Source organism: Anastrepha obliqua, chromosome 1, assembly GCF_027943255.1.
Source record: "Anastrepha obliqua isolate idAnaObli1 chromosome 1, idAnaObli1_1.0, whole genome shotgun sequence".
NCBI lineage: Eukaryota > Metazoa > Arthropoda > Insecta > Diptera > Tephritidae > Anastrepha > Anastrepha obliqua.
The window spans coordinates 4,070,867-4,091,679 of NC_072892.1; the positions used below are offsets into that span (position 1 = coordinate 4,070,867).

Sequence of the window (20,813 nt, forward strand, 5' to 3'; positions counted from 1 at the left end):
ATGGACAAATGGACAAAACGGACCGCCACTAACGAACTGAGGAAGTTGGGAACTTCCTCAGAGGACGAACTCTTTGCCTCCAGCCAAGAGACGGTTGATGGCAAAGCTGTGGGCCACAGCCCGCCATCAACCTTAAATCAACCATCCACATCCGCTGATGCCAAGGGCCAAAAGCGCCAAAACGTTAAAAAAGGCCCGTTCAGATATAAGCTTTACCAGAAGTCTCTGACTATTCTCGGAAGAATAAATAAAAATGAGGCTGAAGGGAAAACTCATCCAAAGGACGCGGCCGATAAGGCAAGGTGCCAAAAGGTGGTCGATGAGTACCTGGCGTTCCAGGCCACCCAGAAGGCAGAAGCCATGAAACGCAATCGTTCGCAGGACGAAAGCGACAAACCAACGAAGAAGCACAAAGTGTCGGTTCACACCGCTTCAATTCCAAAACCAACCAAACGCTCATTTAATGAGGTGGCACGGGATCACCTGCAAATAGCGTTGGTTGATGAAATAACTAACCGCGGTAAGCCTGTATCGGATAAGTGGTCCGAAATCGAGGCACGGCTGTCCCGCATTGTCGTCGATCACGTCATGGCAAACCCGGAGAGTCATGTGCCAGGATTTGATTCAATGGAGGTGGTCCGCGGATACAGGGTGATCAAGTGCGATGATCAACTCTCCCTTAACTTCCTGCAAACAGTTGTGGGCAAGATCCAGAGCGACTGGGAAGGTTTGAGGCTCAAATTAATCCCGGCCAGCGAAATCCCTCGACTGCCGAGGGCTCGCATCTGGATTCCGAACATGGAATTCGACGCTAAGCAACTTATTCCATACCTGCAGGCACACAACCGCACTGTTCCGATGGATGACTGGAGCATCATCAAAGCGGAGGCTCCGCAAAAGAACAGTGTGTCCTTCCTTCTCCAAGTATCGGAGGAGAGCATCGAGCCACTGGGAAAAGTGGACAATAAACTTCGGTTCGGCGTCAGGAAAACGCAACTGAAGATATTCCGATCTGCAAATCCGGAGGATGAACAGGACGAGGTTGACGGCGCCAACGAGTTGCTCACAGGCATGCAACTTGACGACGCCGCATCTACCAAAAACGATGGCGCTAATGAGCAGCACCCGGGAGTGCAGCTTGGCGACGCCGTCAAATTGTAAAGCGACCAGCAGCATGGGTCTCAAGGTTGTCCAAATAAACCTGCAACACTCGCGGACTGCAACGGACAACCTAACCGTTCTCCTGGCAGAGGAGAACGTCGACATGTCTGAAAATAGCTCAGTAAGGGTAGATAATTGGAGGGTATCCAATAAAAGGTCCTCTTCTGATCATAGTTGGATCCTCTACGATTTGGATCTTAAGGTCGATCCACCCTTACCGTATCGAAATCCTTTAAGAACCAACTGGAAGAGGTTCAAAAATGCAGTAAACAAGAGGATAGGAGAGACTCCTATCCCTCAAATCACTCTCACGGAAAACCTTGAGAGTAGGGTCATAACACTGGAAAAGGCATTTAGTAGGGCCTACAAAACGTCCTGCCCCATAAAATTTAGCAAAAAAACTCACCCTCCTTGGTGGAGCAGTGAGCTCTTAAAACTAAGGGAGAAATCTAGATCAACGTTTAACCTCAGCTACTCGACGGAAAATTGGGAATTGTACAGAGAAAGTCGGAGACAGTACAAGAAGGCAATCAGGGCCGCCAAAAAAGAGAACTGGAGGGAATTTTGTTCGTCAATCGAATCCACTAGGGATTCTGCTAGGCTCAGCCGTGTTCTTTCCAAAGACCACTCAATGGCTTCTTGGCTCAAGAAACCTGATGGAACTTGGACTGCTACAGCAGAAGAGTCGCTAGAGCTTCTGCTAAACACGCATTTTCCGGGATGCAGCGCTTACGAAAGTGAGAGGGGAAACATTAGGCGGAGCCAGTATAATCCACAGCACCTTGCAAATGAAATTATTACCAAAGAAAAAGTTGCATGGGCAATCAAATCTTTGTCACCCTTTAAATCTCCGGGGCCAGATGGGATCATTCCAAAGATGTTACAGGAAACCTTGGCCTATATCCTACCATGGCTAGAGGAAATTTTTAAAGCTCTTTGGAGAGCTCTGGTATATCAACTGCACAACACGCATACCTTAAAGGCAAATCTACGGAGACAGCGCTTCACGAGGTAATCGGAACAATAGAGGGCTCTCTAGAGAGCAAACATTATACCATGGCGGCATTCTTGGATATCGAAGGCGCCTTTAACAATGTTAGCACAGATGCCATCCAACGGGCGTTGATAGACCTGGAGGTGGACAGTTGCATTAGTAACTGGGTCATCTCCATGCTAGAAACCAGGATCATCAAAGCTAATATGGGTAATATCAACATAACCAAGAAGGTCCACGGGGGCACTCCACAAGGGGGAGTATTATCCCCACTTCTTTGGCTATGTGTGATCAGCGAAATCTTAATAAAACTTGACGGAGGTGGGGTAAAAGTGGTGGCGTACGCTTATGATGTGGTGTTAATGGTGTCAGGACTGTGTCCAGATACGATCAGTGGGATCATCCAAAGGGCGTTAGGCGAGCTTAACTCTTGGGCCACAGGATGTGGGCTAAGTTTAAACCCGCGTAAAACAGAACTTATGCTTTTTACCACCAGATATAAGGTACCAATTTTTACCCTACCAAATATCAACGGACAAACTCTGCCTTTATCAACCAGTGCAAAGTACTTAGGGGTAATTCTGGACTCCAAACTTAGCTGGAAGTTAAACGTCGAAGAACGGGTAAGGAAAGCAGAAATTGCTTTATATGCCTGCAAACGTATGCTTGGAAGAAGATGGGGTCTTCAACCTAAGCATACATCCAGCAGCGTCTTCCAAGCGGAAGTACTAGCAATTGGGGAAGCCTGTAGGTTACTAATCGCAGATTTCTCTTTTAAGGGCAATATCGCTATTCTTTCGGATAGCCAAGCTGCAATCCAGGCGCTGGACGCGACTATAACAACCTCTGAAGTGGTGGAGCAAACTAGGAATAGCCTCACCAACTTGAGTGAAAATCGTAGAGTAACCTTAATTTGGGTCCCGGGACACCGGAACATAGAAGGTAACGAGAAAACTGATGAACTGGCAAGAGGGGGATCTGCCATGAATAGCGCTCTTGCAGTACCAGTATTCACTCCACTAGGTGCGGTCAAGAATGCAATTTCCCTAAAATACCTTCTAATTGCAGATTGTAGATGGAGAGACCAGACGAAATGCAAAATCAGCAGAACGTTAGGGCCCACCTACAACCTCAAGCAATCGTCGACATTAATAAACATGAAACGACGGGACACCTGTAGACTTACGGCAGTCATAACTGGCTTCTGGTCTATCGGAGAACAAGCCGCCAAAATGGGCATCCCCACAACATATACTATCATAGTTGTAAACAACCGGAGAAAAAAGAAACAATCTTCCATTTCCTCTGTGAATGCCCTGCCCTATGGAAGGACAGAATGTTAACCCTGGGCAAACCGCTGTTCGAGAGTCTCGAGCAACTGTCTGGCTTAGACGTCAACAACCTAATAAGGTTCCTAAACCGCACAGACTGCTGCAAATAACTGTTAAACCATTTGGTAACGAGGATGTGATAACAAAATGGTGCGGAAGCGCTAGTTGAATTCTGGATGAATCCCCACTCTAACCAACCAACCAACAATTCACAACAAAAATGAACCAAAAAAGCCAAACTGGAACTTTACATCTCGTTTTGATTGTGTCAATATAATCCACGGTCTCCTTTTTTTGTGCTGAGAGTATCTATTCTGTGTCAAGGCCAATGCTGGCTTTTCTTTGGACATATAGTCGGTAAAGAAGGAATTAAATATAACGCAATTAAATCGGACTATAATCACAGACTAAATGAAAACAATAATTTTCATTCAGAAAAACAAGGCTCGACCTTCAATCAATGATCTATATGGGAAAAAGTATGTAACATATTGATTATGTCAGTATATTTTGTTGTTATCTCTCCGTTTCAGGAGTGGCGTAGCCGTTTCTCAGGCTCCCTCCACGAAATAAGTTCTTCATCCCGATTACTTCTTTATCACGGCCGATAACTGCATAGCTTTAGACTCACAGTCGATAAGAAAGGAATTAAATATAACACGAATATACCGAATCATTAATTCACTGACTGCAATGATAACAATAATTTTCATTCATAATAAAAAATAGTTAAAAAAACTAAAAAACACGCTTTTTTGCTAATCGAACTAAAAAGTAGAAAATAAAAAATAGTTAAAAAAAACTAAAAAAACACGCTTTTATTGCTAATCGAACTAAAAAGTAGAAAATAAATTTTAATGACAAAAAGACCTATAATGAAGTAATAGCAAATCGAACGATCAGTCATAGTCAACTACCTCAGAACGGAATTATAACAAAAATTAAGATACAAATAGAATAATCCAAATAAGAGTTAAAAGCGTGGGATGCATTTTGCTTCACTTTCATAACCCTCTGTACATAGGTAGTTGAAAATAGAATGATTGTAATATTTACTATATCAAGCATCCATCGAGAGTTCCGATAATGTTAGCGATGGTTTCAGACCTCTGTCAATTGGCTATGGTTGGCCACATTTTCCGCCTTTAAGTATGATATAGGCCCAAAAATTAAAATTAATAAACAGCAGCACTCTGGTTGGCAACAACGATTCTACGCGCGAATATCTAAATACCTTTCGGCAATATTTGCCAACACCGCTGCCAAAAAACACAAGGGTTCTAATCAATTTCTAAATTCTGCTAGCCAATACTAAATTTCAGCGTCACAAAAATTTTTTTTTTTTGTAATTGGCGCTTACGCAATTTATTGTGTGTTTGGCCGAGCTTCTCCTCCTATATGTGGTGCGTCTTGAGGACGTTCCACAAATTAGAGTATGAAAATAAAAATTATTAATGCTTCTACAGATAATACAAATAAATATAAAATTGTACCAAATTGATGGTTTCCTTTAAAACCAAAAGTTATTTTGCAGCTGGCAGCTATTACGGGCTCTAAAAAGGAGCGTCAGCAACTTTTTATCGAATAGGTCCCTTTCCACCAAGTCAAGATCACGTCGCATGTGCAAGCCGAGACAGTGTGAATTTTAAAAAGAAATTTCAGATAGTCTGCCAACTGCGCCTTGCATAAGTAAATTATAGTTACAACAAAAAATTGCTTATTTTGTATTACTGTATTGTGAATCTCACATGACCGTGGGTCATAGGCCCTATGTAGACCACCTTTGCTACCCAAAATTATTAGAAACAATTCAATTTATCATTTACCAATCTGAATACTATTTCTTTGCACTGAAAACCGTAATCGTTAGATTCTTTTTTATTTCAAATAATTTTCTTCAAAGATTTTGTTGTTCATTTAATTATGTTTAATGTAATCATTTTATAAAGATGAAATAGAAAAGCACTTTGGTTTTAAAAATAAATATTTTTTTTTTTGGTTTTGTTTTACTTTTGTTCACCATTTTTATGTTTGTTAATTTTTCTTTTGCTTTACTATTAGTATTTTTGCCTTGGTTAGTCAATGGAAAGATGTTTACTTAATTAGCTCTTATTAGTGAATTATTTGATGTTCATTTGTTTGGATTTTAGTAATTTTTAATAATTTTTTTCTACATTTTCATAATTTTACTTTGATATTCTGTTAGTTAAATTTATAAATTTCAGTTTTACACGCATTTATTGTATAAAATCCAGAAAAAGAAATATAATTAAAAATTTTCGCATGCAAATGCAACGTAAAGCGATTCAATTGCTAGATGGCGTTCATGGGCATTTCCTCAGAGATTGCTTTCTTTATATATTTGGTTTTGTTTTTGTGTCCTTCTCTTTCGCTACTGCAAGCGCCATTTGTTGCATTTGTTGAATTCTCATTACTTTGTTAATATCTGTAGTTGTTGCTTTTGTTGGAATTAGCATGCACTCTCATCTTTGTTGTTGCTATTGATGCCTCTTTTGTTGTTGTAATTGCAGTTCTCGAATGCGTAGTGGTATTTGTTATGCTGGTTATTGGTATTCGTTGCACGAAGTCTGAGCAGTTGTGCTGGCTATTTGCAGAGTTGTTGTTATTGTTGATGTTGCTGCTGCTGTTGTTGTTGGCATGTGTTTGCATCAACGCATTTCGCCATCTTTCACAATCAAAAGATTTAGAAGCATTTGCGGTGCACAATACCAGGTCCGGATTCATCGTATTCCTGCTTGGAGATCCACATCTGTTGGAAGGTGGACAACGAAGCCAAGATGGAGCCACCAATCCAGACGGAGTACTTTCTCTCAGGTGGTGCAATGATCTTGATCTTGATGGTGGATGGTGCGAGAGCAGTGATTTCCTTCTGCATACGATCGGCAATACCTATGAAGGGAGCAGATAAACAAAACAAGTGAGTAAACCTTCGGCATTAGTGATGCACCACTACTCTTGCGCGTGTGTTATGTTCTTCCTCTCTTACACTCACTCTCTGACACTATCCCTCTCTGATCTCTCCTTCACTTTCTCTCTCTCTCTCTCTCTCTCTCTCTCTCTCTCTCTGCCCCATCTACTATTTCAATTTTTCCACCAACCCTTTCCCCTTTCACTTACCTGGGTACATGGTGGTACCACCAGACAATACGGAGTTGGCATACAGATCCTTACGGATGTCCACATCGCACTTCATGATCGAATTGTAGACAGTCTCGTGAATACCGCACGATTCCATGCCCAAGAAGGAAGGCTGGAACAACGCTTCTGGGCAACGAAAACGCTCATTACCAATGGTGATCACTTGGCCATCAGGCAATTCGTAAGACTTCTCCAGCGAGGTGGATGCAGCGGCAGTAGCCATTTCCTGTTCAAAGTCCAAAGCAACATAGCACAATTTCTCCTTGATATCCCTCACAATTTCACGCTCGGCAGTGGTGGTGAATGAATAGCCACGTTCTGTTAAGATCTTCATCAAGTAGTCGGTCAAATCGCGACCGGCCAAGTCCAGACGCAAAATGGCGTGTGGCAAAGCGAAACCTTCATAGATGGGCACAGTGTGCGATACACCATCACCAGAGTCCAATACAATACCGGTGGTACGACCGGAAGCATATAGGGAGAGCACAGCCTGAATGGCCACATACATGGCGGGCGAGTTGAATGTCTCGAACATGATTTGGGTCATCTTTTCACGATTCGCTTTTGGATTGAGTGGCGCTTCGGTCAATAATACTGGATGTTCTTCTGGTGCGACACGCAACTCATTGTAGAAGGTGTGATGCCAGATTTTCTCCATGTCATCCCAATTTGTTATGATACCATGCTCAATGGGATACTTCAACGTGAGAATACCTCTCTTGCTTTGTGCCTCATCACCCACATAGGAGTCTTTCTGACCCATACCCACCATCACACCCTGATGGCGTGGTCGGCCGACAATCGAGGGGAACACGGCACGGGGTGCATCATCGCCGGCAAAGCCAGCCTTGCACATACCAGAGCCATTGTCAATGACCAGAGCACCCGCATCATCGTCACACATTTTGGCAGTTAGTTAAGTGGATTCTGCAATGAAATAGAGAAAGTGTTATAGAATAATAATTAATTCTAAATAAATTAGCCATTATCAGCAAGGCGCGGAACGATTCACATTTGGTTTTAAGCAAAAGTTTAGGTGCATACAATTTTTTAAATTTTTTACAGCCGATTTTGGTCGAAAATATAGATATTTCACATTTTATTCTTTAACAATTTCGAATATTTAAAAATTTGTATAAACGTGTGTGTATTTTTTTCTTAAATATTCTGAATTGACAAAACATAATAACAAAACGTGTTCAGAAAAATTTTCGTAAAATTCTATTTCAAAAACTTTGCTTGATATGCTGCTTTTCAAATTTCTTATAAGTGCTTAAGGAGTGCGAAATTATTGAATTCGAAAATAACAGAACAGTCTTAGAAATTTTAGTCCAATACTACACTAAATCGCTTATACTTTTTAGAAAATGGAAATCGGGACAGTTTTTGGAAAGTATTTTCTTATATCGGTCGCTACTCGGGAGGCAATGGCAAGCCTCCGAGTGTATTTCTGCCACGAAAAAGCTCCTCCAAAAACATCTCATCTGCCGTTCGGAGTCAGCTTAAAACTGTGGGTCCCTCTATTTGTGAACAACATCAAGGCATACACAACAAATAGGAGGAGGAGCCCGGCCAAACACCTAACAGAAGTGCAGACGCCAATTATTTTTTGTTTTATAGCTCGCAACTTTCTTATACTTTTTGTAGCATAATTGAATGAACTTTTTATAAATAAGTTTAAATTTGCTAATTTTAGTTTTGAAACAAAATCCATTTTATTATTAAATTTTATTTAAAAAACGAGGGAAGTATTTTTTTAATATTACTAAATGAGGTTTTTCAATATCTTGGAAATTAGCCATTTCATTGTTTTTTCACTTTCTTTTCAATCAAAGTTGCATTAAGGATACATTCCCTATAAAAAAATGCTTTTAGTTATTGTAAGTGTCACTGATCGACTGCTATTTTTAGCGCTCGGTTGCGTAAGTTTCACTGCGTATCGCAGCAACGAGTACGGCACGCCCTGCCGCATTGCATAACTACCAACTAATGGACGGGCGAATGATTTGTCGAAACTGGAAAGCTCAGACAAAATATATTTGAGAAAAAATATCTTTTCTAGTACTTGAAAAAAAAAAATAAAAAAAATTTTCTATAAAAATGTTGGACTCAGCATTAAAAAAAAAACAAGGCAAAAAACAAAAAAATTTTGTATAAAAATGTTATATTCAGCATTAAAAAAAAAACAAGATTTCATTATATTTATTTGAAGAAGAAAAATATATTCTCAAAGAGTGATAGATTCGACCTTTAAAAAACAAACAGCGATTTCAATATGTTTGGAAAAAAATATTTTTATAAAAATATTTCATTCAGAATTTAAAAGAGCAAGCAATTATTTCAACAAATTTGAAAAAATCCATATTTTCTTATTCTTATTTAGATTGAGCATTTTTTCCAAAAAAAAATTTTTTATATTTGAAAAACAGAAAGATTTTTTTCTATAAAGCAGTTAGATGCAGCAGTTAAAAAAAATTGTTGCTATTATTGCAAATAAAAAAATGTTTTTAAAAGAGTGCTAGATTCCGTATTTAAAAATTTAAAGATATGTTGCTATTATTGAAAAAAAAGTTCAAACGTTTTTAAAAAAAACATGATGTTGCTATAGCTGCAAAAACATGTTTCTATAAGAATATCAAACCCAGCATTTGTTCAGAAGTTTTGTTAAATAAAAAAAAAAAGTCTTCAATCAAAAAGTTAGATTCAGCATTTTTCAACCAAAAATTTATAATTTTATTTAAAAAAAAAACAAAAAAAAATTTTCTATAAACATGTTATATTCAGCATTTTTCCCCCAGAAAATAGATTTTGCTAAATTTTAAAAACAAACAAAAAAATCTTTAAAATTATCAGATTCTGCAATTTTTTTAAAAGCGATTTTTAAATAAATTTTAAAAAAATTTTTAAAAAAATCTTCTATTAGATTTAGCATGGATATCCTGTAGTTATCCTTGCTTTCAAAAATTCATTGCTCTGAAATTTGAAACTATTCAGTGCATAATATTTTCCCAACATTTCAAAAGTTTTTTAATGAAACCAATTTAATTGAAATATTCATTGCTTTCAAATATTGCAGAACACACAGAGCACTTAAGTAGTATAAATTTATTTTAAATTTTTTTTCATAAGATTTGCTTTAAAACGTTTTGATCTATTTAATTTGTGTATGCACTGTAACATGATATTCCAATTTTTACTTGGAAAAGCATTTAAAAGCTTTATATTACATCATGGTTGAAACTGTATTTTCAAACTTTTTTGTATTCCTTCATTATATTCATTAAATAGCTAATAGTTTATTCTTCCAATTTGTTCAAATTTTTAGACCACAATCTTTTCCACTTAACTTCACTTTTTATTAACTGTTCATAAGCTGATTCTTGATTTGTTTTATCTTCTCTTTTCCGCTTCTCAAATTTCACTACCAACTACTTTCTCCTCCATACACAATAACTACTTTTTTTCATAGGTTAGGCTTTCAACGCCCATAGAATGCTTTTTTTCAAAGTTATTTATTAAATTTATTTTTTCCACATTTATTTTTTTTCGCTTAACCGATTTACCTTCCGGCCAACAAACGAATAGAAATCGAACAATGTGCGATTATGTGTGAACTCGATCTTTGTATAGAGTTTGCTCGTGTGGGTCCTTGTTGGCGCCCTAACTCAACAACAAATGGAATGAAGATCGCTGTGCAGTGCCTTTATATCACCACTGTTGCGCTGCTGTTGATTTCGAAAAAAATGTCCATGTCAATTTAAGGCAACAATTTTTGTATGCTTCGCGCCAGTAGAACGAGTTGAAACGAAGCGACAGACCGATGGCGAATCTAAAATAAATAAAATATATTAACCACTACCAGTGCATCGACTGCGAAAAGGGTGTACTCATGCAACGTCCCAGTAAATTGATTGTATTATAAACTCACACACATACTCAGCCACAGATAATGCAATAATAAACGCATTGCAGTTCGGGTATTGCAGCGCCAAGTGATTAAGGTAATTGCCATATGCCCTAACCTCATTGCATTCCCGTTTCGCTTGTATTGGTTAGTTGCTCACAATTGGCGGATATGTTAAAAAACGTTGCACTTATTGCATTTGTAGTCGTGGTGTAGTACTTTTAGTTTATTTGCTACTCACTCCATATAAGCCGTGAGTGTTTGGGTACGCTGCAATCGGTTGTTCATCGGTTACTCATACGACTCTGTGGCCTTTGAAGTATGGGGCAAAGTTAACGCGCTGAAAAGTTGTTGATAGAATGAATGAATCTGCTTTATATGAATAGCATTTAAGTAAATATCTCACAATTTTCTAATATTAGCAAAATTTGTAAGTTAAAATAATTGTACCTGCTGCTTAAGGTTTGAGTTTGCAAGAGAGTCTTAATACAAAAAACCGCTTCAAAGCTTTCAATTTACCACGGATTTCTACACAAAAGTAAATACACATTTACATCTAATGATGTGCCGTTAATAAATGGATATTTCTATGCACTTTTTTTAAATATATATTTTTTTGCTGCAAAAGAGCGATATTCATTCCATGGAGAAGTAGTTGTGTACATAAATATTGAACTTCCCTTTCATTGTAAATTTTTGTAAAAAATTTCACAAAAATATTTTATTAAAATTAAGAAAGAATTGTGCGGTATTTTGAAGCACCTAAACGTGATAACTAGAAATATACCTGATAAAAAAACATGACCAGAAAAAACGAAACCGCCACTGAAGCCGAATGGGTTAATGCGTGATTACCATTCGGAAGTGCATGGGGTGGAATCTTAGGGCATCAAAAACCAAATGATTGAAAAAAATGTTTCTGTCGACCCTTGAGAGACAATGACAAACCTCCAGAGTATTTCTGCCGTGAAAAGTTCCTCATAAAATACCATCTGCCGTTCGGAGACGGTATGAAACGGTAAGTCAATCCATTTGTGGAACAATATCAAGACGCACACCACAAATAGAAGGTGAAACTCGACCAAATACTCAAAGGATGTAAGCGCCACTTTTATATACCCTATGATCAGAAAGTATCGGGAATGTTTAAATAAAACAAAACAGAGTTAAATTTCAGGCAAATTTATTTTATCTCCTTCAAAATATGACCCGTCTGAAATAACGCACATGCGCCAACGTTTAACCCAGTCCTCCATGCACCCCTGGTAAGCCTGGTCAGCTCCTTCGTCGCATTCTCTTTGATCTCCTCTATCGACAAAATGGTAAATTCAACTTGGGAAACAAAAAGATGTCGCACGGGGCCATATCAGGTGAATACGGTGCTTGCACGATGGTATTTACTTGGTGTTTGGTCAAATAATCCAGCACGATTTTGCGCTCGGTCCGAGGGCGCCGACATTTCGGCCGTTTGCGACGTACAGCATCTCTCAAACGCTTCAAAACGGATAAATAATCGAATTTCATACTTAAATGTATATGTTCAAACTCGATAATAAAAAAAAAATTAGTTAAAAAAGTCAAACCGTTTGTGTTTTATTCAAAAAAGTTCAAAAGTTGAAGCGCTCTTACTGAAAAACCCTTTACTTTATTGACTGTCTGGCCCGATGGAAGGTACTCATGGTGCACTACGCCTTGGCAATCGAAGAAAATAGTCAACCCAGTACTTTTTGATCCGAGGGTATGCCAGTTATATATATATATAGTATATTTCTAGCCTCCGCCGTTCCAAAAAATATTGCTTTATTTTGCGATGAAAGTTCAGTTTTCTCACTGAAAAAAAAAAATATATTAAATAAATAAATAAAATCTGAATTGCCAATTTTTTTTATCTCGACTGTTCTTGTTAAATATCATATTCTTAAAAAAATTGTGTTTTTAATTAATCAATCCTCTATTTTTGCTATACTTTGAAAATAATGAAAGCGAAACATTCACCCATAATTTTTAAAGAAAATTGCGACGAACCTTTATGAACTTGCAAAAACTGAAAACTCTAAGTACCTTAACTTGTACCGGAACAGGGATCCTTTCTATTTGCAGTAGGTTCTGTTTTTATGCGGTAGATACGTTCCGCAAGAAACAGCATAAAAAAAACAGCATAAAAAAAGCTACTAGTTCTATAGTAAAACTATAGATACGTTTCAAATGCTAAAACCGCATGAATCTGAAATAATGTAATAAAATCGCATAAAAAAGGGCACTAGTCCCATATTATAACTATAGATACGTTCCATAGACCGCATGAATCTGAAATAATTAAATAAAATCGCATAAACAAAATATTGTATTTTTGAAAATTATATCTTTATTTAAGAAACGTCAGAATCGAAAAATAAATTTAAGTCAGAAATAGAATCAGACAATACCCACATGTTGCGTGTTCGTTTAGGATTTGGCGTAAAATCACTTTCGTCACTTTATGTACACGTCTGATCTAGATAGTTATGCAGGAGGTTCCATACTTGTAGGGTTAGCATTTCTGATGTATTCTGTGATGAGTTTTTGCTTAGCTGGTTTAGAATCTTGTTTATATGTACAATTCCCGATAGGTCGACATGCATTTTGTAATTAAAAAAAAAAAACCGCACTATTTCAAAACCGCATAAAAAAAAGCCGCATAAAAACAGAACCTACTGTACTTTCAAGTCGATTTAAGATTTTACAAAATGATAAGCGATTTATGGTATTCGATTCTGAAGTATGTGCAAAATTTGTTACTGCCTAATGTTTAATAGTGAGAAAAATATTAGAGCTTTGCGTTATTTATTTTCATTTAATTTCGAAAAAAGTGCAGGCAACAATTTTGTTGCGGTATTCATACCAGTCGATTCTTGGTGCACAGTTATTTTATTATATAGCTACTTATAGTCCGGGAGCCAGGGGTCGATTTTGGACTGCGTTTTTATACCGTTAAATTTTTGAGTATATTTGTGATTTAGCTTTCATGAATACCGAAAGTGAACGCCAGCTACCAACTCATTTTATACCGGCTGAGATTTGTTTCATGATGTATTGTTGACATTTAGTAGAATAAAAAAAATAGTCAACTGCACCATAGACGGGGGAAAATACGTCAGCTGAACGCAATGATACATTCTTTCTTCGGCTGACGGTCTTCTCACCGCTATAAACGCAGCTGACAATCATTATTTTATTTTCATGTGTTCAAAATTATGTAAAAGAATTTCAATCGGCATAAGTAGTTTTACTTTTTAATTTATTTTACAAGTTCGCCTGTTCAGCTGACGTATTTCCCCCCTCTACGGCGATGCTGACAATTTTTTTTATTCTACTAAATGTCAACAATACATGAAAAAATTTCACCACCGCTACTGGACCAGGTGGTTTCGTTATCCATTGGATGGCGTCTACCTTCAGTATTAAAATCAATCTGCATGAAATGATGAGGTCAAAATGACCCCTGGCTCCCGGACTATTAGCAGCCTAAGTAAAACTTACTGTAAAAGGTTTTCCAATAACAGGTGTTATTGGTGAATGTATTGCGCTATCGAGAGGTGATTATCGATTTTGACCGGAATTGGATGGTATTGATCTGGACAATGTTTATTTTCAACAAGACGGCGCTACGTGCCACACAAGCAACGAAGCCATTGATCTTTTACGAGAAAAGTTTCCGGACCGTGTTATCTCTCGAAGAGGTGATCACAATTGGCCATCAAGATCATGTGATTTAACACCTTGTTAAAATTTTCTTTGGGGCCACGTGAAGGTCAACGCCAACATCCCAGAGGCGATTCAAGACCTCAAAAATGGAATTCGTGAGGCTATCGAGTACATAGGGCAGCCACTTTACAATTCGGTTATGGAAAATTTCATGAAAAGGATATTGTCCTGTAAGCGTGGTCGTGGTAGTCATATGCCTGATGTTATTTTCCACTATTAACGGCATACCTTCCTCTTTATAATGAAATAAACATCCGATCATTTATACAAGGTAGCGCAAAAGTAACCTTGCTATGTTTTTTGGCTGTAATTAAAAAAAAAAATTAAAAACCTTGATTCTTCTTGTGGATTATTTTTATTTGGTCTTTTAATTTTTTTACACCAAGTCGGGAATATGATGTCATGTAAATGGCCGCCGCCACAGTTGATGTCATGTAATGGCCGCCGCGTCTTCAAAAAGCCCCACAAAAAGAAGTCTGGAGCGGTCAAATCAGGCGATCTTGCTGGCCAGTGCAAATCGCCAAAACGGGAGATTAGGCGCCCGGGAAATGCATCCTTCAGCATATCGGTTGTGGCACGTGCAGTATGTGCCGTTGCACCGTCCTGTTGGAACCACAGGTTTTCCAATCCCAATTCATCAAGTTGCGGCAAAAAGAACTCCTTGATCATTGCTCTGTAGCGCTCACCATCCACAGTAACCATTTGGCCCGCGACGTCTTCGAAGAAAAATGGTCCGATGACTCCTCCAGCGAAAACAGCACACCATACAGTGACTTTGAGCGGGTGTAATGGCTCTTCGTGGTTACACGCGGATTTTCAGTGCCCCAGAAGCGTAAATTTTGCTTATTTACGTACCCGCTAAGATGGAAATGGGCCTCATCACTCATGATTATTTTTGATGAAAAATCATCTTCTTCTTGGTGGTGATTAAGGATGGCTTGAGCGTATGTTAGACGCGATTGGCGGTCAGCAGCTAACAGCTGATCACCGTCTGGACTTTGTAAGGAACCATCTTCAAATCTTGTACCAAAATTCGCTGTAAACACCGTCGACTGATACCCATTTGCGTGGCAAGTCGTCTGGTCGATGTCGACGGCGCTTCCATGACATCCTCGGCTACAGCAGCAATATTCTCTACAGAACGGCTACTCCGGGGTCTGCCACGCCTGGCAGCATCTCGTGTTGTGCCAGTCTCTTCGAGGCGAGCGGCTAAACGTCGCAGTGTTTCACCAGTAGGCGTTGGACGGCGAGGAAATCTGCGACGAAATTCACGTTGTGCCAAAGTCACCGACCGATTATTGGTCAAATAAATAGTCAGCAATATTCCGCGCTGTGGAGCAGTGTAGCGTAACATTGTTTATTAACGTGTATTTCGCATGTGTTTACTACACAAATGTCAAAACAGAACTGACATTAGGGGCCAATCGCAAAATGTATAGCATTTTCTGATAGGAGGATTACTTTAGCGCCACCTGTTATTAAAAAATAGCATTTTTTTTTAATGTGAAAATAACACCTCTTATTAAAAAACCCGTTACATATTAATAGGTCAGATTGGGTTAGGATAAATGTATGCCCTTGGCAGGGGCCCACTTAGACAAGGAATGAAAATTTAATTAATTAATTTAATATATGGAAAATAACAATAAATTATTATTTTACAATAAAAAAAGGAGCACTAGCTGCCATGGCTTACGGCTCAAATATGAAAATATCACTTGTAATTTACTTGCACACAAATTAATTTACATTTTTACATTCCGCCCCCATCCTCGTAATCCGCAGCATCAGTTGGCTGTATTTTTCGCGATTTTCGTGATGTCACCTCGTCTTCCTCCGAGCTGTACGCGCTCCATTCATCCGACATATCATTGTTAGCATCTAAATCGTTGTAGTTGTGGTTGCTTTTATGAGTATTTGTACTCGTATTGCTTTTCGTCGTTTTACTCATTTTTTTAATTTAATTTTAATTCAATTTCCTATATTTGAAAAATTTAATAAAACGAGAATGCTCCCTCTACGCCTACTGTAAAATAAATTTGGGAATGAAAATTAGTCGACTGTGATGCCATAGAGAGGAGAAAATAGAGGGAAAAGAAAGAAGGGGCTCTGGATTGGATGACGACCAACGGTGGCTAATTGCATTTGTATTAACTGTTTCAAGGTACTGATGAAATCCACCAGATGTGTGATATTTAAACCCGCCATATTCGCAGATGTAGCAAAAAAGTGAGAGTCCAATGTTATTAAATAATGCAAAGTAAGGCCAGATAACTTTTAAAAAACTCTTTACAAGGTGGCGCAAAATGAATCACCCTATTGTAAGATTTATTAGTTTTGCAAATGGCGGTGTTGAGTCGAGTGTGTAAAGGTCAAGATAATAATTTTTTTCTGTTTGTTTTATTTAATATAGTAAAAAAGTTAAGACAATCGCCAAATTACTGATTGTATTAAAAATGTTAAGATCCTATTATGTCTTGTGTGATTTGGAATGCAAACAAGAAAAAGTGTAGAAAAATGTTTCCACTTCATCAATTGGGTAGGGGATCATGCAGCCAGACTTAACCTTTCTTTCAATCCCATTTGCAAAAGCTGTGTGAGTGAAGGAAAGTATTTTGCACTACTTATGTGAGTGTCCTAGGCTACCTAGGGCACAGCTTCGCTCTTTCGGTAAGACTTTCTTACAGCAAATTAATGAGATCTAAGACATGGAGATAAAGAATTTGCTGCTGTACTTGGATCTCACAAAATGGATCTGACACACAAAACAAAAATCATCACACGAGAACAGTCGTAGTAAATCGGTGCTGGTTGCTAATTAGGATTATTTCAGTAGAAATAGTCAACCACTTCAACAACAACAACATCAATTGGGTTATTTTGTGGAAAGTCCAAACGTCTGTGAAGAATTTGCATTGTGTCAATGACCATCAGCACTGATAAAGTTTTAGTAAAGTATAATACGCGAGACACATACACACACACATATGTAGCCGCATTGAGGACGCTACAGTTCGATGAACACTCTAAAAAAATACTACAGCTGAGTAAGTGAGAAAAGTCCAACGAAAATGGAACTATCGCAAACAGTTGCAGTCAAAATAATAGTAGCAAGCCTAGATAAAAAACCAAAGTGAACGGTCGAAGGATGCGGTTAAAAACTTGATGCTATTCATGGACCCAATACAGAAGAAAAAGCAGCAGTTCGGTTTCCGAAAATGCCGCTCAACAGTGGATACTGTGGCAACTCTGGACGTTAAAAACGCTTTTAACACATCTAGCTGGTAGCGCACACTAGAAGCCGTCATAAACAGAGGGCGCGCCTAGTTATATTATCAAAATAATTGAGAGCTATTTTTTGGACCATAAACTGTGATTTAGAACCGACAAAGGCATTGAGGAGTACAACGTAACAGCAGGGGTGCCCAAAGAGCAATTTAAGGCCCAATAGTGTGGAATGTCATGTGAAAAGTCATTGGCTTCGCGGATCATATCGCGGTGGTAATGGTGGCAAAACACAACCCAGATATTGAGGGGATCACCAGCGAGTCAGTAAGAGAAATAAACTACCACCGAACTCAATTCCTTTCATGGCACAGAGTATTCAGAAAATACCTCCATAGATTTGGCCATGACAGTTTACCAAACTGCCCAATCTGCTCAGAAACCAGACCAGCTCAGAATTGTTTACTTTTCTTAAATCTTGCAGCAAAATTCATAAAATATAAAACAGAACATAAATAAAATGAAAAATCGACACTTATTACTTACTGATTATGCGCACTACTTTATTTTTTACCCCAACTGTGCATACACAACCAAACTTCGAAGACCTAAACAATTTATCACCGAACGGCAAAACACTTCCGACATGAGTTCGGCTAATCGATAAGATCGCATAGCTATTAAAAGGCGAAGAGCCATAACAATTCCCAAAAACAACAATGAAAGAGTACCCTAATTAACAAAAGTAACAGCAGCAACAACAACAACCAGAATAGAAATTACTGCATATTAGAGAGAGCTTTGGCGAGAATGCAATCAGTAAAATCACATCAACGGCACACACACACATATATATATTGATTGCACTGCATTGTTGCAATGGTTGCGATCAGCAAATCAAATGTTGTTGCAGCAAATTAAACACTGCCAAAGTGCGATGCGACAAAGGCGAGAAGCGAAATCTATTTTATCATTTGTTTAAATTTTCTCCTCTTTTTTATACTTCTTTTTTTTTTGTATTTTGCTTGCTTTGCTAGAGGAGCTGCATACGTTCCGCCTTTAAATAGAAACGAACCTTAGAAGGACTGATGCTGACTGTTTGCAAATTCTCAATCTCACTCGCTCGAGCGTTTTGCTGCTGATGCTGTTCTGGCTATTGTCTTGCTTTATGCTTTATTTTGTTTCATTTAGTTTTTGTTGTTGCCGCTGACAGCAATTAAATGATCAGCCATCGGCGGCAACAACATGACAAATAAATCAACATCAAGGTTGGCGGCCTCAGCGCGCTAACAACTCAATGCATTTGCTAGCTTTTGGCTACTTAATAGGAAGCGCACTGCTTTACGCTCGCCAGCCGCTAGCGCTTGTTGCTAAGGATAGCTGCTGTAATTTGCGTAAATTTGTGCCATTGCTGTGGCGCGTCCATTTGTCTTCGACTACCTGCTGCTGCTGCTGCTGTTGTTATTGCTGTAGCTGCTCAGAAGGAAGAAAGGCCGCTGCCATTGCGGTTGTTGTTGTTGTTCTTGTTGTTTCTAATGTTAATGTTTGCTGTGTATGTATGTGAAAATATGTGCGTTTGCCATGTCATCCAATTTTGGTGCATGAATTATTGTGTTCCTAATTTACCTAAGTGCAAGCAACTAGGCGACAATTTCTTTGTATTATTTGCGTGCCAATGGTACAATGTTACCACAGAAAATCCCATGCGATTTTTTTTCATTCTTACCGACTCTTTTACTTATTTATTTATATTTTACTTACTTACTTATTTGTGAGCCGGTGATCAGTGTGAGTTTTTTTGCAATGTTTTCACAGAAAATCGCATGCGAAATTTGTATTTCTTCCTTCATCTCATACAGAGTGTTCCACTTTCTTTGTCTTATTTATGTGCCGGTGCTCTCAGTGTGTTTTTGCAATATTTTCACAGAAAATCGCATGGTATATTTTTTTTTATTCTCATCACTTTCATTCTTCTTCATTGTTTTGGCGCAGGTTTTTGCCATTTTTGGCCAACATTCTAAATTTTGCTCTCTCTAAACAGAAATAAGCTCTTTCAACAGCTATCATTCTCAGCAGCACCTTTCATCATCGGATTTATTTGGTTCGTACTGTCACTATTTTTAGTGAGAATGATTTAAAAATACTTAAGAACTAATACATATCTAATTTTATTAATTACAATCAACGGTGAATTCTTTTGCGTCGGAAGTGACTTAATTGAATTTTGTTTTTCTTTTTTGCACCGGGGGAATGAATTTATATTTTCATTGCTCTAAATTTAGATTTTATTGTGACACATTGAAACTTAATGAATTGACCAAAAGAAGGAGTGATAGTCGGCTACACCGCAGTCTGATTTATATCTGGTCACTTCACCAATATTTATGGAAAATGTTTATCCTCCTATAGCAACGCCATAATCAAAGGTTAGTTGTTTTAATATCTCAACCCATAATTTAACCTAAATTGAGAGATCATTGAGAGAAAATAGTGAAGAAAAAAAGAATGCCACAGCAAATGCAATCAAACATTGTTATTCAGCTTTGTTAGACTATTAGAGTTAGGTTTAGCCAGAAATCTCGTTTGGCCCCACATACATAATATTACTATGATAGAAGGCGGTAAAGACTCCGGTTGCAGTTAACAAAGTGAACTCACAGTCCCTCTGTACTGAACTGAATTTATATGTCCATTTTTATCATTTTCTTTTATTTATGTCACAGCAGATTCTTTTCCCTGCAATTAACCAAGTCGGGAGACATGGCTCTTTATAACACTCAGAAATACAAGCACTAGAAACAACCCTGTTTACTTTGTTAACTTATCAGGAATTACGTTACAATGTGTGTTACAGTGCCCCGGCATCCAGATGCGTGTAACAAAACACTGACGATCTCAGTCCTGTCAGAAAGTACTTAGAGCTTTGCAGAGCAGTGCAGAAGCTAAGGAGGTCTGGCAGCCCGAAAGTTCAATTTTGGTCTGTGAACTACAATACTTTAGAGATAACAAAAAATATCGAAAGAAAGGCAAAATGTACCCTCGATTCTTCTTCTTCTTTGTTTGAAATTCATTACAGAATGTAAGCGATCATGCAAACTGAAATAAAAGAACGCAAATACAAATTTATTGGGCAATCTTTATTATTTTTGTGTAGAACCATTCATGGCATTCATTTTTTAAAGATAAAGCGAAACTGCGCCATAATTCGACCATTCGTAAATACAAAATTTTTAATAGCTCACTGGAGGACTTCGGTCGGTATTTCGTGAATAACTTTAGTAATGTTGGCTTCCAA

General features: G+C 38.0%; 2 protein-coding genes across 4 annotated transcripts; one reads left to right on the forward strand and one right to left on the reverse strand.

The window, feature by feature from the left end:
* Positions 1-1,161, forward strand: LOC129235735 (uncharacterized). The gene has a single exon (XM_054869744.1). The coding sequence runs from the start codon at positions 1-3 to the stop codon at positions 1,159-1,161; it is 1,161 nt and encodes a 386-aa protein (XP_054725719.1).
* A 4,531-nt stretch (positions 1,162-5,692) lies between these two features.
* Positions 5,693-10,326, reverse strand: LOC129236392 (actin, indirect flight muscle). Of its 3 annotated transcripts, none has more exons than XM_054870756.1 (3): positions 10,209-10,326; positions 6,625-7,572; positions 5,693-6,396 (listed from the first exon to the last, which is right to left on the reverse strand). In XM_054870756.1, exons 2-3 carry the CDS (start codon positions 7,547-7,549, stop codon positions 6,191-6,193), a joined length of 1,131 nt encoding a protein of 376 aa, XP_054726731.1. In that variant the 5' UTR covers positions 7,550-7,572; positions 10,209-10,326; the 3' UTR covers positions 5,693-6,190. The 3 variants fall into 3 exon arrangements, with proteins under 3 accessions (XP_054726731.1, XP_054726730.1, XP_054726732.1); XM_054870755.1 differs by lacking the exon at positions 10,209-10,326 and adding an exon at positions 7,690-7,817; XM_054870757.1 differs by lacking the exon at positions 10,209-10,326 and adding an exon at positions 7,658-7,817.
* Positions 10,327-20,813: the final 10,487 nt, after the last annotated feature.

Excerpts from the sequence above, each read along its gene's own strand:
- LOC129235735 (XM_054869744.1), top strand. The coding sequence starts at position 1 with ATGGACAAATGGACAAAACGGACCGCCACTAACGAACTGAGGAAGTTG.
- LOC129236392 (XM_054870756.1), bottom strand. The coding sequence starts at position 7,549 with ATGTGTGACGATGATGCGGGTGCTCTGGTCATTGACAATGGCTCTGGT. Across the intron at positions 6,397-6,624 it reads TGGTACCACCATGTACCCAG|GTATTGCCGATCGTATGCAG; the intron begins GTAAGTGAAAGG and ends CTCCCTTCATAG.